This window comes from Gopherus evgoodei, chromosome 12, assembly GCF_007399415.2.
Source record: "Gopherus evgoodei ecotype Sinaloan lineage chromosome 12, rGopEvg1_v1.p, whole genome shotgun sequence".
Classification (NCBI taxonomy): Eukaryota; Metazoa; Chordata; order Testudines; family Testudinidae; genus Gopherus; species Gopherus evgoodei.
In genome coordinates, this window is record NC_044333.1 from 38,579,143 (window position 1) to 38,605,961 (window position 26,819).

Genomic DNA, 26,819 nt, shown 5'->3' on the forward strand with positions numbered 1-26,819 from the left:
CAGGAAGTCCTCCACCAGGGCCATGTACCTGGCCAAGTGGAAAAGATTTACAATCTGGTGTGCTCAGGGCTGCGCACCTCCAATGCAGGCCGACTATATCACTCATCTTGGACTACCTACTGTACTTGAAACAGCATCATTGATCAAGGTGCACTTGGTAGCCATTTCTGCCTTCCATCTAGGAGCAGCTGGGCATTCCGTCTTTGCCAACCCCATGGTTGGGCATTTCCTGAGAGATCTGGAAAGGCTGTACCCGCAGGTTAGAAAACTGGTCCCAGCTTGGGACCTCAACCTGGTCCTTTCCAGACTAACGAGACCCCCATTTGAACCTCTGGCGACTTACTTCTTGTGACAGATCCAAACCAGTGGGGTACAGGAGTCTGGTAGAAGGCAAATATACTGGTCACTGGATGAGTAGTTTTCTGTTCCCTGAGTGACTAGAGCAGGGGCTGCACTAGAGTAATCAGGAACCTGCTAGAACCAATTAAGGCAGACAGGCTGATTAGAACACCTGCAGCCAATCAAGGCAGGCTAATCAGGGCACCTGGGTTTAAAAAGGAGCTCACTCCAGTCAGGGAGTGGGGAGCCAGAGGAGAGGAAGTGTGTGTGAGGAGCTGGGAGCAAGAGGTGCAAGGAGCTGAGAGTGAGAGGCTGTGCTGCTGGAGGACTAAGGAGTACAAGTGTTATCAGACACCAGGAGGAAGGTCCTGTGGTGAGGATAAAGAAGGTGTTTGGAGGAGGCCATGGGGAAGTAGCCCAGAGAGTTGTAGCTGTCATGCAGCTGTTACAGGAGGCACTATAGACAGCTGCAATCCACAGGGCCCTGGGTTGGAACCCGGAGTAGAGGGTGGGCCCAGATTCCCCCCAAACCTCCCAACTCCTGATCAGACACAGGCGAAGTTGACCCAGACTGTGGGGAAGATCACTAAGGTGAGCAAATCTGCCAATAAGCGCAGGACCCACCAGGTAGAGGAGGAACTTTGTCACATTCTATACCTGTCATGGAAGATGGCCTTCCTAGTTGCCCATGTGACTGTCCATACCATTTGTAGGGCTTCCATCACCATATTATTTAGGTAGGAATTGCATGATCTAATTGCACATGTGCATGCATGGTTCTGAAAATCTGAGCCCAAAATCTGTTCTCTCCTCCTAGTTTAAAATCTGCTTCTTGCCTCCTTACCCCTGTTTAGCTTATGAGTGCAATGATTTACAAAATCTCATTTGTGAGCTATTTCACTCTAAACAGATGTCCTCATCTTTTTCCTGTGTTTCAGTATTACTACCCGTTATACTGGTGATATGGTGAAATGTATCCATTATCTGTTTGTAACAGGGAGAGGCCTCCTTTTCCTATGCTTCATCAACATGGCAAATTCTGAGGCATCCTTAATGTACAGCCCCAGTACACAACATCTGTTCCCATATGCTCTTGGCATGCAAACACTGACTCCCCTAGCATGAGCTGCTTGCCGCAGCTCTGATCATCATGTCTCCAACAGCTTATATTGTTTGATTCCTGTTTGTATAAAGTGACAGTTAGCCTGAGATGTCCCATGAATTACTTCGTAAAACTTAAACCTTGCCCTGCTGTATTATGCTGCCAATTCCAAATAGTGTATCCCCTTCCCCTCAACCCCAGAATCCACCTGCAGTTTGTTGATTTACCTTTACTGGAGGCAGTGTGCAACCTGAAGTGTTTAAATGTATTTATTAATGAAATTTGAACCTACGGAAGAAGAATATATGGAAATCCAGGGTTACAAGAGTGATCGCCACAGTATGTGACAATATATCTTATCTGGAAAGTTTTGGCACATAGTGGCAGCTGAGATATACTCAGAGTGAAAATGCAACTGATGTTATTGAAAAAAATTATAAACCTATTTCTGTGCATACAGCATATTAGGTTGCAAGGCAATAGATGACACTCCGAAAAATGTGGTCTCAGTATTTACAGTACAGAATGTGCTTTCATTTTGCTGACACCTATGGAAAGGAAAATATTGTACAGCAACAGATAGTTTCAGTCAATTTTCTGCCTCCTTTCTGAGGCAAAATGTAGTAGTTGTAAAACAATCTCGAAATAGCATATTTGCTTGCTGTCAGTTGCCAGTGAGAACTTTTGGGGCTTGCAGTGCTTCTGTAAGGGGCTTTTTGATGCCAGTTCTTTCCTGACTTTAATGAATTTGCCTTTGTTCATTTTCTGGTTGCTCTTTAAACAAATATGCAGCTAATTGAGACCAACAGTAAACAGAACCAGTGTTAAAAAAATGGTGATGGCTTAATCCATATAATAAACCAGATAGATTATATATAAAAGGTGGTAAGATATGCATATGAATAAGTGAAATTCTACAAGATCTTCCATTTATTTAAAAATTAAAAGAAAGCAGCAAATGTTATAATATTTACAGTCTTGTGAATCTAGAATTTTAGCCGTTTCAGCCCCAATCTGGCAAAGCACTTACACACAGGTTTAACATTAACCACACGAGCAGTCCCCATGATTTCAGTGCAACTACACAAAAGCTTGAAGTTAAGCACATGTTTAAGTACTTCACAGGATCAGGGTCTTAATGGAAGGCTTGACGGTAAAACTAGCTGGTTGTTGAGAAGAGAGACAATTTGTGTCAAGAGAGGGGGCATAAGAAACAACTGTATATTAAAAATCAGAAATTTAGACTCAAAATAATGTTTATGTGTTGAGCCTATTAGAATAGAATATTCAGCTAAATATATTACAATTAGCAAAGCCCTGGGAACAGGCCGACAAAATAAAAAGCACGAAGGAAGCCTAAAGATAGCTTTATTAGTTTAACAAAAACGGTTGTCTTTCCATTCTAGGAATTTAGGGTGACCTCATAGTCAGCTGAGAGGAACTGGAAACTCCGTACTGTGTTGCTGGGCATATTGATTGGTTTAGTGGAGAATCATCCAACTCAATTTTCGATCAGAAATTGGACTAAGTAGTAGCTATGGGTTTTGTAACATGACTCTTTCATCATTAAGGTGGTTAGATGGGATTTAATTGCAATATTGCCAAACCCAAAAGTTTAATCATGACTCAGCTCTTCAGAATTAACATTTTAAAGAATAATATACATATTTTTTTGCCTTATAGTTTTTGAAACGTTAGGGTTTATCCTTTAAAACTTTTCCTCTTCAACTGTGAGGGCTAGAAACTTCTTCTTGTTCTTCTTTTTTTTAAATGAAAGATGAGATTACTGTATAATCAGATGACTTCAGGCAACTGGGACTTTAAGAAAAACACCAACTATTGCTAGACTTGCAATAGAATCGTGAGAATTGGCAATGTTGTATTGGGAACTCATGAAAATGCTAATAATGCCTTATGTATTTCTTTCCCATTATTTTTAACCATACTGTCCTGGAAACTGAACCCATTTCTGTTACAGTTGAAACACAACCCTGTGTTTGGTGCTTGCTGCTTCTGTTTCTCTTGAAACATGTTTACTGCAAAGCTTGCGAACCTGGATTGTGTTTGCAACAAAACCAAACCAATGAGCTTCACTGGAAAATCTTCATGCAGCTTAACTCACAGGATCATTTTATTTTTACACAGTGGATGGGGAGACCAAAATAATCTGTTGAAACGGCTATATTAGGAAAGTGTAGAAAAGCTTCCTTAGAATGACCTGACTTGATAGCGCTAGGAATACCTTCAAAAGGTCACTTCCTTCATCTTGCAATTTACAGTTAGGTGATTTTGAAGAATCAGCTCTCTAGAACAGTGGTTTTCAAACTTTTTTCCTCGTGACCCAGTTGAAGAAAATTGTTGGTGCCCGTGACCTAACATAATTATATCTGTTGACTAGAGTTTTCATAAAATCATAATGTTGCAATAGATTCCAGCTTAACCCACTTTACATAACTAACACTAGACATTAGCCTTAGTAAGCCTATGGTAAGGAGTGTGGGAGGTGGCCCAGGGTAGGGGAGAGGTAGGGTGAGCGCTATGTCTAGGGGTGAGGCCTGTGGCGTGGGGCTAGGGATGAGGGGTTGAGGATGCAGGAGAGGGCTCAGGGCTGGGGCAGAGGGTTGGGATGCGGGGGAGGTGAGGGCTCTGGCTGGTCGTGCAGGCTCTGGGGTGGGGCCAGGGATGAGGAGTTTGGTTGCAGGCAGGCTGCCCCAGGGCTGGGGCCAGTGGACCCCCCCCCAGCCCTCTCCCTGCCGGCAGCGGCTAGCTTCGGGGGAGGGGCCTCTCTCTCTCCCTGCCAGCAGGCAGCTCCAAGCACAGAGCTCTGGAGGAAGAGCCTCTCTCTCCCCCTGCCAGCAGGGAACACAGAGTTCCAGGGAAAGGGTCCTTCTCTTCTGGCTGGCAACAGCGAGATCCGGGGCTAGGGGAGAGGCCCGCAGGACCCCTGCAAGCTCCAGCTTGCTCCTCTCCCCAGTTCCCACCCACCCCCTACCTCTGTTCTCTCCAGGTCCCTGCTGTGCGGCCCTTTAGAGCTGCTGTGCGGCAACAATCATTGTAATTTGAATCATCAAGGTGACCCAGTCAGTGTCTGACAATCCGCGACCCAGTATTGACTCGCGACCCATACTTTGAAAAACACTGCTCTAGAAGGCCATTAAACAAAACCAAAAAACACTTCAGCTTATATATCAGTCTTGTTAGAGAATTAGTCCTGGCATCTAGTCACCATTAGTTTTCTAGAAATTGTGACTGTAGGGAAGGTTTAAATATAGTTTTGTCCACATTTGGCCAAGGAGCAACTCATCTATCAAATTTTCAGGACTGTGCATCTCAAACTTGATGGTGCCATTTCCACAAATGCACATGCAAATTGGGAAATTGCATATACTGGTGGCCAGTTAAATACACAACTGATCATATGCACACATTCAGAGTAGCAGCCGTGTTAGTCTGGATAACACTAACCCAGGAACCTATCCTTGCAACAAAGCCTGATGCCAGCTCTGTCCACATATCTATACAAGTGACACCATCATAGGACCTAATCACATCAGCCACGCCATCAGGGGCTCATTCACCTGCACATCTACCAACGTGATATGTGCCAGCAGTGCCCCTCTGCCATGTACATTGGCCAAACTGGACAGTCTCTACGCAAAAGAATAAATGGACACAAATCTGACATCAGGAATCAACATTCAAAAACCAGTGGGAGAACACTTCAACCTCTCTAACCACTCAGTGACAGACTTCAAGGTGGCAATTTTGCAACAAAAAATCTTCAAAAACAGACTCCAAAGAGAGACCGCTGAACTTGAATTAATATGCAAATTAGATACAATTAACTCAGGCCTAAACAGAGACTGGGAATGGTTGGGTCATTACACGAATTGAATCTATTTCCCTATGTTAGGTTCTCCTCACACCTTCTATGGGTCATCTTAATTAATACTTCAAAAGTTTTTTTACTCCTGCTGATGATAGCTCATCTCAATTGATTAGACCCTTCCTGTTGGTATGCATACTTCCACCTTTTCATGTTCTCTGTGTGTATAAATATCTCCTGTCTGTGTGTTCCATTCTATGCATCCGAAGAAGTGAGCTATAGCTCACGAAAGCTCATACTGAAATAAATTTGTTAGTCTCTAAGGTGCCACAATTACTCCTGTTCTTTTTGCATACTTTCAGTTACTTGATTTGTATGTGGTAATTCGTGTGATGATTGCTGTAATTGCACACAACTGCAGTTTTGATAATCTCTGCCATCGAGCATCTCATGTTCCTTGAGGTGATTTTGGGCACTTTTCAACAGATGCTATTTCATATAATGCCTTCATCTCTTTGAATGTGTGAGAGTCCTTGCAGCCCCATGTAGATAAGAGCATTTCATACAGAATATGGATTTATATTCTGTCCTATTCTTTTGTGTTTCCCCCCCCCATCTTTCTAGGTCACCTTTTCTATAAATTTGGAATTACAGAGTCTGACTGGTACCGGATCAAGCAGAGCATAGACTCCAAATGCCGGACAGCTTGGCGGCGAAAACAGCGAGGCCAGAGTCTTGCAGTGAAAAGTTTTTCCAGGCGAACGCCTTCCTCTTCATCTTATAGTGGCTCAGGTAAAAGAAACATTGGAGAAATGGAAATTTACCCTAAACATTTCATTTGTCTTTCAAAAAACTTGAAAACAAAATTAGCTTCTATTAATCTACATTTACAACAGGCTCATATGTAGACACTACAAATTGCAGTATCTTTATGTAGCTATAATGTACTATCTATACTTGAATATAAACTGAGAAAGAGATGATGAAATTTCAAGTGATCATTTCGGAATAAGACTGTGGCTTATTGCAGCTTTTCTTGCAAGTAGAGTTTAATGTTGACGAACAGACGTGTGTGTGTGTTTGTTTCTGGCTTGAGATGGAGGAAGGGAAGCCGTCCACCAAACCGTCAATAAATATGTTCTTGTTTTGAAATGAAAATTTTAACTGATTTCAGTAGGTAAGAAACATACTAGTTTCAATGGGTTGTATACTTATGTCTCAACTTCTTTCTGCAATAATATTCTGGTTTGAATACCCCTCCCCTGACCCCAAACAAAAATTTTGGCTGTTTAAATACAAATCCTCATATACTAATAATTTATGTGCACGTTCATGCCATTATGTAGCATACCCACTACGTGGTAAGCAGATTGTTAAGCTTTTTCAGTAGAGGGGCTGTATATTTATCTGTGATTAAGATTCATAATAAGAATAAAAGAGAAATGAATCTTGTTAAGTCTTTTTCACAGTATGTTCATACAGTTTATTAGGACATGTTTAATTTTGTTCACAAAATATTTACCAGCTATCCTTAAAAATCTAGTAGGCAGTTCTCTGTTTCCACATAGATATAGGAATCAACAATAATAAAATGAAAAATGTTGACCTAGGAAATATTCTCATGGGATATTTTTGGCTCATGCTTATATTAAAAGCAGTGTTGTGGGGTGTTTGTACATCATATATTAAAAGCAGCATTTTGGAGGTGAGCCCAAAGAAGAGGAAGTAAATTTGCTTGCCTCCATGAAGTTTTTGGTTGCATGTTAACACTAACCGCTGTATCTTATGCAAAAATGTCAAAATCTGCTTTCAGTGGACAATTTTATATACTGAAACTTGAAATAATTTCCAGAATTCTCAGATTAAAACAACTAATCAGCATAATGGTTACCATAAGGTATATTTATTGATGGGATATTATTTTGAAGCTCTCTTTGAAATCTCTGTTCTTTATACAAAATGCAATAGTTGTGGACTTATAGCCACATTAGCATGTACATATTAGCAAGTGTTGGAGTTCATTATGGAAAGCTATTAATCATTAATCTGCTGGATGAAAAAAGGACCAACAGTGAGATGTAAAGCCCACAGATGCAAGTTGAGGGCATTTTGTCCTCTAAAGTCCACTATATTAACTCAAGGGGCAGTAGTCTCCTATCTAAACAAAAACTGCATTCTCTCTGTCTCTTTCTGTTATAGCCTTTAAAGATGTCTTTTTATCCTGAATGTGACTAAGTTCTACTGAAACATCTGCACATTTAACTTTCAGGGCAATGAGATCCTCTTTGCCAGTGGTGGGACACAGACAGTAATAGTAGCCTCCATCTTTGATAAATGTGGATGAAATGTTCCATGGATTTCATGGTTTCTGTGTCTTAACGTTTTCCTCAGAACATGGTTGATCCTACTTCCTGGGAGAGTTTGAGGTCCTGTGTGAATCCACCAGGTACCTTCACATCCAGGAACTATGAAAACACTGTTAGCAAAAAGCAGCAAACTCTGGTCAGGCTCCACTGCTGCTCTGAAAACATTTATGGCATCCCAAGAACAAGTAGGAGCAGTAGTATATTTCACCTGAAGCTTCTCCAGCAGCTATTTGAAAAGAGTGGCAGAGATATAAAGAGAGCAGGAAGGAAAGGATAAGAAGCAGGATGAGAGTATAAGGAAAAGGAAGAGGGGAATTTTTTTTTAAAAAAATTGATTCATGCAGTGTGTGTGTGGGGGGGGGAGGATAACTTTTGGATGACAGAGTTGTAATTCCATCTCAGTGTTCAGGTAAATACATAAACCACTTAGGCTTTGCTTTTGTGGTTTGACATCCCTGGAACCCCTCGGTTGAATTACAGGTCCATAATTCATAGGCATCTGTTACTTATTATATACACTGTATAATGGATGTGGCAAAATTCCCATTGCCAGCTAGTAGGGAAAATAAGTCGTATTTTACAGCTCTGAAGTAATCTAAGGTCTGTATTTCACACTTATGACAACATAGCTGTCAAATATGGCTTTTTAAAGTGTTGCATATGAACCCAGACAACTTTTTATGGTAGCATTTGCTTCAGGGAACAATTTAAGGTGAGTCTTGAATGATCTGAAATTCAGCTACCTGAGAAACTCTCTCTTTCTCTGTTTTTTGTCCAAGCTGTTGAGATAAGCTCAAGTGTTCCTTTAGTCAGATCTTAGGATACAACACTATGAGATAAGGGGGAGGGATAGCTCAGTGATTTGAGCATTGGCCTGCTAAACCCAGGGTTGCAAGCTCAATCCCTGAGGGAGCCATTTAGGGATTTGGGGATTGGTCCTGCTTTGAGCAGGGGGTTGGACTAGATGACCTTCTGAAGTCCCTTCCAACCCTAATAATCTAAGATTCTATGATAGATTGCAGGGTCTTCTCAATACATGTCCTTCCCTCACCTATGGAACTCTCTTATCCTGCTTGTTTGCTGGAGTTGATATATTACTGCTTTCACGTCATACTAAGGTGCACCTACTTAGACAGATATTTAGTTTAGAATTTTGTTTTTGGCTGGTCAGCGAATGTTGCCATTGGGACTGTCAAGTGGACTGTCAAGTGTAGATGCTGGACTGGACTGGACTGTCAAGTGTAGATGCTTCTATTTGATTTAATTAAATTGTAGAAACTGTTAGGTGACTAAGTACAATGAGTGATCTATATAAATAGGTATATAATGTGTATTTTAATTAAACATCATCACCTTTCAGGTAAAGTATGGTAGCTGCTTCACACAGTAGAGGAAGACTATGACTTACATAAAAAGTACATCTCAGGATTAGTCTGCCATCAAAAACCATTCAGTTTTCTTTCTGTGTTCACTGTGATGTCATCAAAACATTCTGAAGAGTGTGTGGCCTTATAGCTCAGTTTCTTGTGGAGTATTACAGTGATTAACAGGAGTCGTAATCTTTGCACAGTCAACAATAATAGTAATTATTTTCAATGCACACTTTTGTGCGCTCAAATAAGTAAAAAAGAGAGTCTAAATTTCACAGGATGTGATAAGTGAAGGTCATAAACAGACCAGAAAAGTAGGGTGGGAGAGGAAGGACAAAGTTTACAGTAATATCTCAGACTTAATCAATAAGGCATGGTCATATCTACATAGTTTCTTTAAACTAGTTTCTCTGTGTTTCTTTTAATGCTTCATAAGACAAGGTGGGTGAGGTAGTATCTCTTATTGGACCAGCTTCTGTTGATGAGAGAGACAAGCATTCAAGCTTACACAGAGCTCTTCTTCAAGTCTGGGAAATGTAGAGGGTCACAGTTGTCTTGTAAATATTTGAGGCAGGCAGCAATGCTGTCACTGTGAGGGATGTTGGTATATCGGGAAGTAATATGTATGGTGGTGAGGATGGTGTTCTGAGGGAGATAGTTAACATTGTGGAGTTTGCGGAAGAAGTCAGTTGTGTCCTGGAGGAAGCTGGCCCTTTGTGTAGTGAGCGGTTTGAGGATGGGTTCTATATGAGTGCCGACATTTCTTCAGTGAGTGTGCCATGGCCAGTTATGATGGGCCTGCCTGAGTTCCCTGGTCGAAGGACCTTGGAGTGGAATTGTGGGGGACGAGTTTGTAGAGTGCTTCTTGGAGTTGTTTGGGGAAAGATTTGATGATATCCTTAAATTCCTGGGTAAATTGTGGTGTGGGGTCTTCTTTGATTTCCCTATACTAGGTGGTGTCCGACAGTTGTCAGTTGACCTCGTTAATGTAGTTGTCATGGTTGAGCACTATGATGGCACCCCCTTTGTCTATTGGTTTGATCACTACTTGGTGGTTAGATTTCAAGGACTGTATAGCTGTCCCCTTGGCTTCATGGCAGGACAGAGTTTTTAGGATGGATGTAAATGAGGTGAGAGAGATGGTTTGGTTGAATAGGTTTAGGAAGCTTGTCTCATACATAGGTGGCAGCACATAAGAAGGCCTACAGTATAGTTAAATAATATATAAAACACTGCCATTATGGAATTTAACAGTGAAATTATTCTACTGCAGAAATCATAGTTGAGCAGTAGCATGGACATCCAATAGGTGGATATTACTATTCACTAAATTTTCCCTTTAATATGTGTTTAGAGTCCAAGATACTTTTATCTTCCAGCCACAAATCAGGTTCCCATGATGCATACAGAAGACAAGAATGTTTGAGGTACCTACGATGGCCTTTGGTATGGAAAACACATTTTTTAATAACTGTTTGTTTTGTAGATCCCATTCAGCTCTGAAATACAGCTAACTGCCATCCACCCCAAACTTGGTAGTACTCCAGTCCGTAGTGCAGGATAGCAGTTTAAATCAAATGCATAATTCAACCAATAAATAAAAATAATATTCCAGCCATGTTTTTGTTGATGTGGACTGGAATGTTGTAGAGTCTGATCTGATCTGTCAAGGTTAGCTGTTCATACAGTTCCAAATATTTTTAACATTTTAAACCTGAATAGCTTTTCTCTGTTGCTGATGATGATAATTAGCAAGCCAGCTGTATAAAAAGTCTTTTAGCTAGTGGATTTCTGGAAAGGAAGAACTGAACTTCAAAAATCTCAGTGAATAACATATGTGTTTTAAAAACAAATAGTTTTTAACTGAGACTATCACTGATTTTTTTTGCTCAATACGAGACATGTATTGACGATTGATTTGGGTGTACTTCTACCACAGCACATTTTAAAATTAGTTTTAGAATTTTACATATCCTTTTGGCATCTTTCGGTGTCCCTAGCCTCTGTTGCAAGAAGCTGGGAATGGGTGACAGGAGATGGATTACTTGATTACCTGTTCTGTTCGTTCCCTCTGGGGCACCTGGCATTGGCCACTGTCAGGAGACAGGATACTGGGCTAGATGGACCTTTGGTCTGAACCAGTATGGCCGTTCTTATGTTCTTAATTAACTAAATTGAATGAGTTTGCTAAAATGTAGGCAGCTTAAAAGCCACTGTCAGTTTATTAAGGGCTAGACCTTTGCTCTTAGCCCCGAGTGTGGGGTTGTGTATAACAGTGCTGCCCTAGGAGAAACTCTCAGGCAGAATTGTGACTCCCTCATTATTCCCATGAGCTTCCAGTCTACTTTAGCTCCCCTCAGTCCATATCTCTCCTCCATCCCTTTTCCATTTACTTGTTTGCATATGGGGGAGGGGACTAGTAGCCCTACTCAACTTATCTACCTCCCTGTGCCTGGAGCAGCCATCTGAGCAGGCTGCGCAATTAGGAGGATGAGCCTTACAACCCCTTGCTCCCCGTACATCTGCGTTAGGCTGGGCCACAATGTGGCCCAAAGGCTTTAAAAGCTAAAACATCTCAAAACTGTTATCTGGGGAGAAATATTCTGCAAAATCTGAATATTTATTTCATTTTAAAATCTTCCACTTTGATCCCTGAGCCCCACAGAAACATAACACATCTCAATTTCAGTGTGATCACACCAGAGCACAGCATGTACACTGCCTGCCGGAGCTGCTCCCTTTTCTCTGTGGTAGCAGCTGTCTAACAAAACACTGCGCATTTTATTCAGAGGAGAATATAATGAGCTGGGCACACAGTAGAAGCACCCTACTGCAAGTCCCTCGAGAGCTAGGTGTAAGCAACCTGGTGTCCTGGAGGAAATAAACTATACAGCACGCTCATATAGTACTCTAGGGTGGGGAGCAATATAACGTTTACCAAATAATGAGGGACAAATTGAAACACATTTTCTAAGCTTGTAAGAAAGCATTGCAGGTAATGGAGAGTGGAAAAACTTTATTGACCCTTTCACCAGGTTCAAGGTGATAAAATAACTGTTGTTTTGTAGCTCTGTTTAAACTCATTGGCTGCCAGATAGTTATTCTTCTTAATATCCCCTTGGGAAGTGTTAGTGGGGGTGCAGAAAGTATTTCTGTGTTCTTTTGAAAATGTATTTTCTTTCGTATTATTTCTGCCAACTGATATGTGAAGTGGGCGCACAGTGTCAGTTTGTCTGCATTGCAGCCCAGCTGTTCTGAAAACATCATTTAAAAGCTTAAAAATATTTGTGAGGGCTTGGGAGGGGGGCTGGGCATGAGGGTTTACTATAGTCTCTGTATTAGCTGTTTTCCTGAGTTTTAGGTTAGTTTTTCCCACCTCCTGAGTTTATTGATGAACCCGAATCTTTATTTGAATATAGTGAATGAAAGGCACTAATGAGGAAAAAGATCTAACGTAGAGCTGAATTACATACCGGTAATTAGCATGCAGTGATGTTTTTAATCACACATCTCTGAGGGCTGATTAATCTCAGAATAGCTTTCAACTGTAAATCCCAGTGTGTGTGTTTCAGTCAGGGGATGCTTATTAGTACTTTTAAAAAGTGCTGTAAAACAATGGCGTTCTCTTCTGTAGGGGACATTGGCTTGCCCTTGTTCAAAACTCGGCAAGTACAAAGTAATAGTTTAATACTTTTATATTTGGGAATGGTAAATATCTAACGCGTCTCACTATCATTTAAACCAATGTGTTCTATTAGTTCTGGCATTTCTTTTAAGAACACAGTGAATGAGCTGTTATATAATAGCTTTTGATGAAAATGCAGGCCCTAATTAATTTGTACATTTATAATAACCAACCGTGTGGAAGAGAGCTTAATACATGACTGGGTTAAAATGCTTAACTACCTTCTTTGTGGTGGAAATGTGTGGTGGATGTGCTGAACTGCAGCCATCCATGTTGATGTGGGTAGTGCTGCTGAATGGCATATTCTGAGGAGGGAGACAAGGATTAGGCCAAGTCCACACTACAGCGTTAAATCGATTTAAACAGCGTTAAATCGATTTAACGCTGTACCCGGCCACACTACAAGGCACTTAAAATCGATTTTAAGGGGTCTTAAAATCATTTTCTGTACTCCAGCTAAACGAAAGGAGTAACCCTAAAATCAATTTTACAAAATCGATTTAGGGCTAGTGTGGACGGAAATCGAAGTTAATGGCCTCTGTGAGGTATCCCACAGTGCACCAGTGGCCGCTCTGGACAGGTAAAGGAACTCTACTGCACTGGCCAGGTACACAGGAAAAGCCCCGGGAACTTTTGAATTGCATTTCCTGTTTGGCCAGCGTGGAGCTCTCAGCAGCACAGGTAACAATGCAGTCTCTTGAGAATAGGAAAAGAGCTCCAGCGTGGAACACACAGGAGTTATTGGATCTGATCGCAGTATGGGGAGAAGACTCTGTGCTATCAGAACTGCGTTCCAGTAGACGAAATGAGAAAACTTTTGAAAAAATTTCTAATGCCATGAGGCAGAGAGGCCATAGCAGGGACTCGGTGCAGTGCAGAGTTAAAGTGAAGGAGCTCAGACAAGCGTACCAGAAAGCAAAAGCAGTAAATGGCGGATCCGGATCTAAGCCAAAAACATGCCGCTTCTACGCGGAGCTGCATGCAATTTTAGGGGGCAGCGCCACGACAAGCCCCCCCCTTGTCTATGGATTCAGAGGTGGGGGTAGTAATCTCAGCCATTGCGGACGGCGAAGATGTGGAGGAGGAAGAGGAGGACGAGATGGCAGAGACCACACAGCACTCCATTCTCCCCAACAGCCAGGAGCTTTTTCTCACCCAGACAGAATTACCCTCCCAGCCCTCCCAAGCCACTAGCCCAGACAATGAAGCCATGGAAGCGACCTCTGGTGAGTGTACTTTTTTAAATAAAAAACATAGTTTAAAAGCAAGTGTTTTTTAATGATTGATTTGCCATGAGGGCTTGCATGCATTAGCTGGCATTAAAGTTACTGGAAAAATCTGTTAACATGTCTGGGGATGGAGCGGAAATCCTCCAGGGACATCTCTATTAAGCACTCCTGTAGGTACCCCAAAAGCCTTTTCAGAAGGTTTCTGGGCAGGGCAGCCTTATTCCGTCCACCATGGTATGAAACTTTACCACGCCATGCCTGGAGCACGTAATCGGGTATCATTGCATGACAAAGCCTAACTACGTATGGTCCTGGGGATTGCTGGCATTCAAGAAGCATAATTTCTTTTTCTCTGTCTCTGATCCTCAGGAGAGTGATATCATTCATGGTCACCTGGTAAAAAGTAATGTAGTTTATTAAGGGGACAGAGATGACCATTCCTTCGTTGCTGCTTTCCTGCGCCTTTAAAAAAATCCTTCCCTTGCAGTTAGCCATGGGGGGGGGAAGGTAAAAAGCAGCCCATTCCTATGGGGAGGTGTCTCTAATGGTGCTGACCTTTTTAGCATTTGGGCAGCAGGAATTTTCGCTGCTAATTGCCAAGGGAGAGGGGGGAAGGGGGAGGTGGTAAGGTTTCAGTGACCTGCCATTACAGCAGACATGCAGAGTGGGGGGGAAAACCATTCACAATTTTCCTCTAGTGCTTTACCTTTCTGATGGCATAAGAAAAGAAGCAAAAGATGTGCTTTTTAGCAGTTTGGCTGCCAAGCATGAATGTTACATGGTAATAGCCATGGGTAGGGGGGAAAGGAGGAGGTTGTACGGTTAACTGCCATTAGATGTATGCCTTACCATGTCCGCCTGCAAGCTGATTTGTAATCCCCAGACCTGTTGATCTCTGACACCACAGCTGCAAGCACTAAATACTAAAAGAATCCAAAGGCGACCTTGTAGTGAAGTGACATGTGCTACGTACGGTGAATAGTGTAGTTCACTGTGAAAGAGTATAACCATTGTTCTGTGAAATGTATCTCTTATGATCCTTCTATCACTCTTTTCCCCCACTCATGCAGCTGCACATTTTTCAAGCCTCCCTACCCCAGTCCGACTGATAGGTCAGATAAGGAGAATAAGGAAGAAGAGGACACGGGAGGAGATGTTCACAGAAATAATGGCAGTAACCCGCAGTGAAAGAGCTCATCTGGGGGAGTGGAAAGACGTGGTAGCAAAGTACAGGAATGCTGCCAGTGAACGTGAGGACAGGAGGGACCAACGTGAGGACAGGAGGGACGCTCGAGATGAGATGTGGCGGCAGGAAGATCAGCGGTGGCGGAATGGAACGCTGGAGCTGCTGCGCAACCAAACTGACATCCTCCGAAGTCTGTTGGAAGAGCTGTGGGGTCACAGAGTGCCACTTCAGCCCATGTTTAATCTCCCTCAGTACTCACCATGTCCCACATCTTCCACACCCAGACGTGTAAGAACGCGCGGGGGAAGGCTTTCTGCACCTGCCCACTCCACCCCCGTGGACAGTCCAACCAAAAGGCTGTCATTACATTGAAATGTCCTTAATGGCCTTTTTCTTCCCTCCTATACTCCTCCCAAACCACTCCTGGGGTACCTTTTTATTTCTCTTACTCTTCTTATAATGACATGCTATTCAAAGAAAGTGGGAGGCTGGGTTGGTTACAGGGAATGACTTTATTTCCATAAGCAAGCTGTTATGGAAGGGTGGAGTGTAGCTTGCTTGCAGCAGGAGTCAATACATGGGGGGGGGAGGTTCATGAAGGGGAAAGAAACACAGCAGTCAGACCATACCCTGGCCCATGATGAAACTCGTTTTCAAGGCTTCCTTAATTGCCTTTTTCTTCCCTCCCTCCCATCCTCCTCCAAAACCCCTACTGGTGTATTTTTAATTACATGCTTTTTAAAGCAAGAGGGAGGGTGGGTTGCTTACAGCAACTGAGTTTTAATAAAGAATACAAGGTTTTTTAAAAGATAGTAACTTTATTTCCATAAGCAAGCTGTTAGGGAAGGGTGCAGGGTAGGTTGCTTGCAGCAGGAGTCAATACGGTGGGGAGGGAGGTTCATGAAGGGGAAAGAAACACAGCAGTCACACCGTACCCTGGCCCATGATGAAACTCGTTTTCAAGGCTTCTCTGATGCGCACCGCTTCCTGGTGTGATCTTCTAATTGCCCTGGTGTCTGGTTGCGCGTAATCAGCGGCCAGGTGATTTTCCTCAGCCTCCCACCCCGCCATAAAGGTCTCCCCCTTACTCTCACAGAGATTGTGGAGCACACAGCAAGCAGCAATAACAAAGGGGACACTGGTTTGGCTGAGGTCTGAGCGAGTAAGTAAACTTCTCCAGCGAGCTTTGAGACACCCAAATGCACATTCTACCACCATTCTGCACTTGCTCAGCGTGTAGTTAAACAACTCCTGACCACTGTCCAGGCTGCCTGTGTATGGCTTCATGAGCCATGGCATCAAGGGGTAGGCTGGGTCCCCCAGGATAACTACAGGCATTTCAACATCCCCAACTGTAATTTTCTGGTCTGGGAAGTAAGTCCCTTGCTGCAGCCGTTTAAACAGAGTAGTGCTTCTGAAGACACGAGCGTCATGAACCCTTCCTGGCCATCCCACGTGGATGTTGGTGAAACGTCCCTTGTGATCCACCAATGCTTGCAGCACCATTGAAAAGTACCCCTTGCGGTTTATGTACTGGGTTCCCTGGTGCTCCGGTGCCAAGATAGGGATATGGGTTCCATCTATGGCCCCCCCACAGTTAAGGAATCCCATTGCAGCAAAGCCATCCACTATGACCTGCATGTTTCCCAGAGTCACAACCTTTCGTAGCCGCAGCTTAATGATTGCTTCGGCTACTTGCAGCACAGCAGCCCCCACAGTAGATTTGCCCACTCCAAATTGATTCCCGACTGACTGGTAGCTATCTGGCGTTGCAAGCTTCCAGAGGGCTATTGCCACTCGCTTCTCCACTGTGAGGGCTGCTCTCATCCTGGTATTATGGCGTTTCAGGACAGGGGAAAACAAGTCACAAAGTTCAAAGAAAGTGCTCTTACACATGCGAAAGTTCCACAGCCACTGCGAATCGTCCCACACCTGCAAAACTATGCGGTCCCACCAGTCTGTGCTTGTTTCCCGGGCCCAAAATCGGCAAGCAATGGGTAGAACCTCCCCCATTACCATCAGGAGCTCCAAAGCGCAGGGGCCCGCGGTTTTGGAGAACTATCTCCAGGTCCTCATCACTCTCGTCACCGCGCTGCCGTAGCTGCAGCCTCCTCTCCTGCATTTGCTGTTCATGGTTCAGCATAGACAGCACGAGAATACGTGAACTGTTTACAACGTCCACGATCAAGGTACTGATCAGACCAGGGTCCATGCTTGCTGTAAAATGGCGTTTGCTCACTTCACCCAGTAAAAAACACGCGAAATGGCTGTCTGCTGCTTTCAGGAAGGGAGGGAGTGAGGCTGTACCCAGAACCACCCACGACAGTGATTTTTGCCCCATCAGGCACTGGGGTAGTAACCCATAATTCCAAGGGTCAGGGAACACTGCAGGAACTATGGGATAGGTACCCATAGTGCAACGCTCCTGAAATCGATGGACGCCTGGGACCATGGACACACACCACCGACGTAATGTGCCCTAGTGTGCATGCGTAAAATCGATTTTATAAACCCTGTTTTATAAAATCGATTTTACTAATATCGATTTTAAGCTGTAGTGTGGACGTACCCTTATACTGAGTGTGTAATTGTAGGGGACTGGATGCATGGCTCAGGGGATTAGTAATGGGATCTAACATCTTTTATCTCTAGGTTGCTGGTCTGTCTGTAGTTCTGGTTTGTAGTAACTGATAGCTGTTTAGTATATGATTTGAAATGAATTTGGTGTCAGTCCAGTTCCCAGCAGAGAGGTACAAAACTCACCACTATTGCCCTCCTTATTGGCAGTCCCAGCAGATTGGCTAAGGACTGGGGTTGCTAGGAAGACTGAACTGTTGGTGGGAATATGGAGAAGCTGGCATGGTCACTGCCCTGCAGTATGTCCTATTCTGCGACCCAGTAAATGACTTCAGTCTCCAGAGCTTCTGAGCTGGTATTTTTCACCATCACTTCATTTTTTAAAATGTGATTTCCCGAAACCTATCTGGCTTTAACGTTGGGTTCCTTTTTTGTGGGTCTGAAGAGCCCATTATGAGAATTGAATTGTTATGTGCTTCCTAGTCAAAATGATCCGGATACATTCACGTTTAAGGAGGTTGCACGTGCTTGAGTTGCGTTCTTAGATGCTTGTGCTGACTGTCATTAGACATGTTAAACTGTATGAGTGAAATGTTCAAACTGAAGTCTTTCTCTGCTTTTGCAGTACAGATAAGTTCATATGATGTGACTAGCTTTAAATCATATATCTTAAAAATAACAAATTTCCTCTTGTCTTTTCAATATATCACAATTAGACGTTAACTGTGCTGACCCCTGGTCTGCAGTGCCTAGGACAGCATGAGATGGATACTACAGTTCTTAATCAGGCACTGTCAATGTGAGTTTTGCCTGGGTAATTATTGCATCTTGATACTGAAATCCTAAACGTTCAAAAGTATCTAATTTCTAGACTACATATGTCTAATGAAGCTGTTAGAAAAAAAAAATGAACTTATGCCTTTTCACTGCTATTTCCCTCCCCTCCCCCCAAAGTTATTCATTAAGATTCTTCTAAATGTAATTGACTGTGCAAGTTTACAGCAGCCGCAGGATTTATGGGCTGTGTAAAGAAATTAGAGTAGATTGTTGGGCTCAGGGAGACATCGTATTCCCATATTTCATCTGGCACTTCAGTTTGAAAATGTCACTCTTCGTTGTGCTTGAGGTATTAATTGTAATGGTCTGTCCTGCTCTGGTCCAAGCCAGGGTTTTAGTTCTCAACATGTGTGTTTTTTCTGACAAGAGCCATACACATGGCTGCCAGAGTAGGTTAAGCAGATATCCTTTTAAAAAACATGCATATTTTTTTTTGGGGGGGGGGGGGCGGGGACGGGGGGCAGAGGGAGGAGGGAATTGGGTCCATTTTTATTTCTGTGAATTGTCCAGTAGAGGGTGATGTAAGGTGACACAGCCAGTGCTTGTGCCCTTTTTTGGAAGGGTAGATTTCTTTGATTTTAATTTGTTTTCCTTATTCCTCTTTTTCTAAGAAAAGAGTTCAGGCCACCCAAAACTACCTTCCCATTTGTTAGTAGAGCACTGACAGTGTTATGTAATAACTGTGAAGTGGACGAGCACTCTGGATAATAATATGCAAATAAGCAGAGCAAGCAAAAAACCACTTTGCTCCAGAATCCAAACCTCCATCCCTTCTTGCCAGAACAAGGGGGAAGATCCTCAATTCGTGTAAATTGTCATAGCTCCATTGACATCAATAGAGTTAGAACAGTTTATTCCAGCTGAGGCTTTGCTGCCAGTCTTTGGAGAGAAGTAGAGGTACACTTATGGTGTTTAGCTCCTATTTAAAATAAAATTGGGGTGTGAAGACAAATGTCTGCCAGTCGATTTTTAGGAAACTATTTTAGAAATAAAGATGCAGAAACCCACAGGGAGATTTAAATAGAGATTAATTCAAAGAATGAATGAAGCAAAATGACAGTGGGAAAAAGTGATATGGAAAATATCAGAGGTTTTTCCTTTGGCATAAGGAATTTTCAAATTGTTCTTAGTTGAAAGTTAAATACACACATGCTTGACAGAGTTGTGAATTACATTTGTCAGACAAATCCCATCTTGCTTTCACAACTCCTGAAGAGGATTAACTTTGAAAAATATGCCACAGAAACAAGTGTTTTAGTGGGGTAACTTTGTCAAGTGTTGAGGATTAGCCCAAAAAGATAAAGACCTTTTTTAGATAGCTTTACTTTTTTTTTTGGCTCATAAGAACATACAGTAAACACATATTTTAAAGGATCTAATTTTCCAGTCATGAAAAAGGAACTAGTCAGTTATAACATTTTCCATTTCGTAACTCTCCATTTGTGAAAAGGTAAAAGCGGCATCTTTCGTTCAAAGGATAACTGCGCTTCTATTGCATCTGATCCACCTGGGGGAAAAAAAAAAGGTGCTGTGAAAATACCACACAGCACTAACTCAACTGTTCATATGATGTCCAAGCAAATCCTCCATTCTAAAAAACGTGGTGGAAAATTTCAACATGCGAGTTCAGCTGTACAATTTCTCAGAGCCAGGGATTCTCTGTTATATCAAAGTTGTAAATGTGAGGCCAGATAGTTTACATTATAGTGATTTATAACTGTTGACATATTCTCCATTCAGGCTGTGTGCTGTTCAAGTTTGTATTTGTTTTTTATGGGGAATGTTTCAAAATGGATAAATATTACTTTTGCCTGGTCAGAGCTTTAGAGGGGAAAAAACAATTATCCATAAAGGATGTTTTGTTTTTGGACACTGCTGAGTTCTCTTTTCCTTTCTTCTTTTTTTGTTACTAACTCTGGCCATTGCAATGAAGCCAAAGATTGGAGTCTATTTATAAGCAAGTTTGCTTCTTGAGAGATGTACAGTTCTGAATGCATTTGACCGCATTCCTCCCACTTCAGATTGAGTTTGGTATATGCAGTGCTTACCGACTCCTGTTTAAGCTTGTTGATGCAAAAATAGTTTTTAACATCTATAAAGTAACAGCTGGACTACAGCAAATACAGGTCTCTTTGTATTATTCAGTTACAAACAAATGTCAATATTTCTTTAATGGGTTGCAGGCCTTGCTAACTCATGGATACTCTTGAGTTACAGGCTGTTCCTGGTAGGGAAATAAGAACATATTTATAATGGGGGTTTAAGGTTTTCTCTGAAATATTGTATTGCGCTGATATAATTGTCAGGTCCAAGCTAGCTGAAATGAACTTTTAAAATGTTGCTGAAGTTATAGGTGAAACATATTTCTTACCCCATCATTCAGTTCCATCTTGAGTCCAACAGTTACTAGGTGGAAAAAAATGAGAATATAGGATTATGTGTATGAACACCAGGACTGATCAGCTTTTGATTTGTGCAGTGGGGTTTGAAAAACACGCTGAAAGCAAGAAGTCACAGCTGGATGTACTAGAGGTAGCCTGTAAGGAGCAAGGTGAAAAACAGAATTGGCATTCCTTATAATCTAATAGCCTAGTATGTGGGAATAAATTTATGTTTAATAAAACAGAAATTATGGAAAATCAGTTACGTGAAGACGACATGAAAATTCATGGTACACAGACAGGAGAAGGTAAAAAGATATTTGTTTTTCTGAAAGAATCATTTACTCAATTAATTTAACTAAATAATAATCCAGTCCTTGATTCCCTTCAGTGGTGGCTCGACTGCAAGCAGTATGTGCGGGAATACCTTTCTCCAGGCCTCATCCATTGCTGTCCCTAGTCACAGATGCATCAGCGATGGGATGGGATGCACACCTAGGAAGACTCAGGACCCAAGATGTCTGGTCCCATGCAGAACTTTCACTGCACATCAATGTCTGTGAGGTGTATGCGGTTCGCCTTGCTTGCCAGATGTTTCAAACCCATCTACAGGGGAGATGTGTATCAGTATTGACAGACTATACCATGGCGATGTTCTGTATAAACAAGAAGTCAGGAAGTCCTCAAACTGTGGGACTTCTGCATTGCCCATTCGATACATTATACATTCCAACCCATTTACTCTGAACAGGGGTATCTGGTACTGGACCTCAGAGTAAATCATATGTTGGGCCTGATCAGTGACATCAAGTACAAAGTCTCTGGTCGTTATAACTAGCACAGGGAAATTTTGTTTTTCCTTCAGTGTGGGTCCACTAGGCCCCAGCCAAATATTTGGTCCTGACTCTTGTGAAAAAACTTGTATTACAAGATATAGAAATCACATACCCATGAAACTTCATGAAAATTGTGAGGGAGTATTTAAACACTGACTTTCTATAAATTAGGATAATAGTTAGCCATATGACAACTGACCCAGCCTCCATGAATAGCAGGAATAGAACCACAATTAGAGCATAATATATAACAATTATACATGAGTTATTTTTCTCTTTTTGGTAGCTTTACTTGGCTGCTTTATTCATACTTTCTCTTGACAGCCTTTTATGTAATTAAATGTAAAAGTAATTTAAAGCTATTTATTTGGACTACAAAAACAAGTAAACGTTCCACCAAATAACTAGATTCTAGCTTAGTCATATTGAGTTGGTTTTCAGTTTCCAGACTCAGGTTACAAATTTGTTGTCTTGCACTAGTCTGTTCATAAACAATGAGTGTGAGAACAGATACTAATTAAACAAACTATTTTTTCAGAGCACTGCAGCTAAAATATTAGCACACTAGGGTAAAATGACAGAGAGTCCTGTGGCACCTTACAGACTAAAGAACGCTCTAGTAAAAGTAGCCACCGATGACCGCACCTCACATTAAGCAGGGCGGGGACGATGACTGTTTACAATACTCCGGCAATAGAAGGAATCCTCCTGACGTGGATGTAAATGTAATTTTACACCCACTTTAAGATGCCTTTACTCACCTCTGGCAGTTAAGGGGTAGAGAGAGACAGAGTGATTTTGCAGCAGCTGCAGATCAGAGTGGGGACACTGACCGAGGAGACCAGAAGAGAGAGGAAGTTATATAAGTAAATGCCGGGCAAGAGCAGCCCTCTTTTACCCGGATCAGGTGGAGCAGCACCCACCCTGCCACCCATGGAACTGGTGAAATAGCAGATTTGGTCAGGATCCACTGTCAGCATTGCGCTAGTTGCTCCTTTCTCAGGGGAGCTAGGAAGGAATTTTTTCTTCGCCTCCAGATTGGTGAGGGAAAGAGGGAAAGTGTGTGTGGGTGCGTGGTGGCGGTGGTGGGGGGTTTGCCTTCCCCACAGCTGGTTCAGGGAGGGGGCTTAGTTGGGGCAAACATGGCACAGGAATTAGGCCAACTCATTATGTTGATTTGGGACGGCTGTCCAGTGCAGGTGCTCCACAGGGAGGGGATACAGTGATCTGATAAATGGAGTAGTAAAGGATTTAAAGGAGGTATTCGTTAAAGGAGCAGAAACAGGATAGTTCAGGGCTTCTATGACTAACTCCCTTCCCCTTTTATAGCCCATCTTAACACTCACTGAAAGATTGGGGGAGGGTAAGTTTCCAAAAGCAGGTGGGCTGGGGACCAGGATGGGAAAGGGGGAGGGTTGATGGATGCACCCCTGTTGTATGTTGAAATGATCATGGAATTACCTGAACTGTACACCTTTTTTTTGCTGGGTACTCCCAGATAGTTGTTAATAAAGTTGTGGCCTAATTAAACTATATCCAGTGTCTCCTGTCCTTCCTAAATAGCTGGACAGTGAGCACTATTGTACTGAAGATCATTTAGTGGTTCTAGAATAAACCTTCAAAAAGATTGAAGTGGAAGTTTTCCATTGTGGAATAGGGTTCCCTTGTTTTGTTTTGTGTTTCAATAACTGAACCCCCCCCCCCCGTGTCCTTTACAATGAAAATATGTAGCTCATTAGTCATCTGCTGTGAGGACTAGGCTCATCTAATCTTTATTTGAACAATAAATAAAATGTTAAGTTATTAATATAACACAGTTGTCCACTGTACAAATGCAGTAACATTTCATGTCTTTAATATTTTCATTATGGTCGTTTAATTCCGTGGTTTCCTGTACTAATATAGATTCATAGTCTCTCTTTATGGAATGCTACAGTGTGTGGCAAGGCGCACCTCATTACGTTACCATATAGTGAATAAGTCATTGTTGGGAGTGGGAGGGAGAATGGGGAGTGAAATCCACATTTCTAAGAATTTCCTAAATGTATATTTATATGATTTACCAAAATAGCACAGAGAAAGCGGTTACAAATTATCAAGGAAATAAAATACATTTAAGTTTTTTTCTAAATCCATGTTGACATGACAATGCTGTCTATATGCATGAGACGTGGTCTCAGTTAAACTTAAAAAATGCCCTCCAAATAATATTCCCACATAAAAGGAAGGGAATACAGGACTGGTGCTGAATTTTAATCATCCCTGTTGTGTTGGGTATTTTAAGGTTCATCCAAATAGATGATCTGACATACCTTGTGTGCTGCCAGAACCATGTGTAACTGAGTTTTAACTAGCTGTGTCTCAGTTTGTGGGTGCACACAAAAACCTTGTCCCGATGCTCTGCGACTCTGTTCTAGCCTCTTTTTTTCAGAGAAGGATTCTTGACTGTGTCAGTATCTCAGTATCGCTAACCCCAAATGTTACAAAATGGAATCAGGCTTCAAAAAAATTGTGATTAGTTAAAAATCACGGAATTAAAAAAAATACACTTTTGGTTCTTTTTTATTTATCTTCTAGTTTTTAAATTTTAGTATACACTTTTCTCTGCAACGAGGGCTAGTAACTTACTTATTTTTTTAATGGAGGTTGAGATTCTCATGAAATCCTGACTCCAGCAATTGGGGCATTAAGAAAAATACACAAGACTTGCAATAAAATCACAAGAGTTGGCAGCACTTTGCCTGCTCACAAGAACAGAACTGTTTAGTCCTCCATGTTGCAATACTGAATGGATTGCAGATATGATATAATCTTCAATAGCTCCAGTCAGGCAATCCAGAGGAACAGCATGATTTGGTATGTGTATTACAGAAAGTTGCTTTCCAAACTTGGAGGAAGATGGTGTGCTGGCAGATGCTGAACAGGTGGATTGAGGATTAGAAAAGCTGAGAAAAATTTAAAATTTTGCTACTTCGATGGTCCATTCACCTTCATGTCACTACTTTCTGAGTTTCTTATTGTAGCATAACTTGCATTTATAGCAAAAATACCTGTGTAAATTTGTCATGTTCCAGAGAGTAAGCTATAACAAAAGCCTTTTTATTGTACTTCAATTTGTAACCTGACCCGTAGGCTAGTAATGAAACTGCAGGCGAAGCATGAGGGTAACAAACATTCTGCATCTGCTTATTCTCTGTTTGTTTGTTAGTTTCCTACCTATCCATTATTGCATGGCAACTGGCATGGAGATGTGCAAACGAAATAAGGTTGGATTTTGTCTTTTCTTTTTCTTTCCAGAGGGTACTCAGAGCACAGTGTCAGCAACTAATGAAATCCAGCCGAACCAGCCACAGGCGCTACACTATGCACTGGCTAATGCTCAGCAGGTTCAAATCCACCAAATAGGAGAAGATGGCCAAGTCCAAGTAGTATGTACTCATTCTTCATAATTTCTTCCAGTTTAAAAAGTCCAGAACACTGAACATTTTAGGTGCCACATAGCTCAGATTCAGCTCTTTCTGTGGTCCAAAAAAGATGATTAGTTTATATCCCCGCACCTGGGCCTCTTAATCATGTTTCAGAAAATCTCGCCCTCCAAATAGTAATCCATCCATTTATGATTCACGTGTCTTCCTTTTTTTTTGTAAAATGTGTTCAAAACCTTTTTTGGACATCTGTTAGCTGAATCCTTTACATGTGCGTTCGTTTAAATGTAGGTATATAAGCAAAAGCTGTAAATATTGATGTTAAACTATAAAAAAAAAGTTTTAATAAACTTAACATTTTGACCCAAATCCACAAAAGCCAGGAAATGTAAAAGTTAAGGCTGACACTACTACAATAAGTCAAGCCATTGTGCTTTTTAAATGCATGGTGTTGGGATACTCTGAGGAAACTTTCCCTGGCTTTTGTAATTTTATGTCACCATCTTAATGCAAGAACTATTTTGTATGTAATTCAATATTTGTAAAGGGAAAAGCAGAAGTGAGGTAAAAAGGGTATTGGAATACGTAGTATTGTGGACCCCTAACTTTCCAAATTAAGACGTAATTATCTGTATTACTGTGTAGTGCTTAGGAACCCTAGTAATGGACCAAGACTCCATTGTGCTAAGTGCTGTGCAAACAAAAAACAAAAAGTTGATCCCATCCCCAAAGAGCTTACTATCTGAGTATAAAATAAGAGAAGACAGATGGAGACAGAGGAATATAAGGAAACAATGAGACAATATTGGTCAGCATGATGGGCAGTGGTAGAGGTAGAGAAGGGAGAAGCAATGGAGGGATGCAATGAGGAGGGTAACATGATCTGAGCAATGAGCCAGGAAAATGATCTTTGCAGCAGCATTCTGAATGGATATAGTAAAGCAAGATTGCTTTTGTCAAGGTCAGAGAAAAGGATTTTACAGTAATTGAGATGTAAGAGGATGAAAGCTGAACAAGACTTTTAACTGTGTAGATCAGGGGTAGGCAACCTATGGCACGTGTACCGAAGGCAGCCCGCAAGCTGATTTTCAGAGGCACTCATGCTGGCCACCAAAAATAGAGTTAAAGAAGCCAAAGGAGGACAAGATTTCAAGAAGAGCAGCATGGTCAGTGGAGCTGAGGATAGAGTACTGATTTTGAGTTTTGGTTAGGAAGAGGTCATTCGAGATTTGGGTGAGAGCGATTTTAGAGGAGTGAAAGGGTGGAGGCCGAATTAGAGAGGCTCTAGGATAGAATCGGAGGAGAGGAACTCCAAACAGCAGGTTCAGATATTTTAGAGATGAAAGGGAAAAGGGGTGGCAGTTTGAGAGGAAAATGATGTCAAGGATGGGGGTTTTTTAGATGACAGAGGTTTAAGCACGCTTGTATTGTGGAGATAACAAGCCAGAAGAGAGTGAGAGGTTAAGAGGAGGAGTAAGGAAGGTTGGATGCGACTGGGAATGAGAGAGAGAATGAATCCTGGAGCTATGAGTCTGGCTTTAAGAAAACCAGCAGCTACCATGTGAGACTTGCCATAAAATAGCAAGAGTTGGCAACAATGCATCAAGCAAGTTTTTCAGGCCTAAAGATGAAGGCAGAGCTGATTTTCAGAGGTACTAAA

The 26,819-nt window shown here is 41.9% G+C and overlaps 1 protein-coding gene across 2 annotated transcripts in view; it reads left to right on the forward strand.

The window, feature by feature from the left end:
• The window catches only part of BANP (BTG3 associated nuclear protein), a 250,865-nt gene that overhangs the window by 123,216 nt on the left and 100,830 nt on the right, over nt 1-26,819 (forward strand). For both annotated transcript variants that reach the window (XM_030581415.1, XM_030581416.1), the window contains exons 8-9: nt 5,892-6,059; nt 25,032-25,162. In XM_030581415.1, the coding sequence (XP_030437275.1) occupies nt 5,892-6,059; nt 25,032-25,162 (299 nt within the window). The remainder of the gene's footprint in view (nt 1-5,891; nt 6,060-25,031; nt 25,163-26,819) is intronic.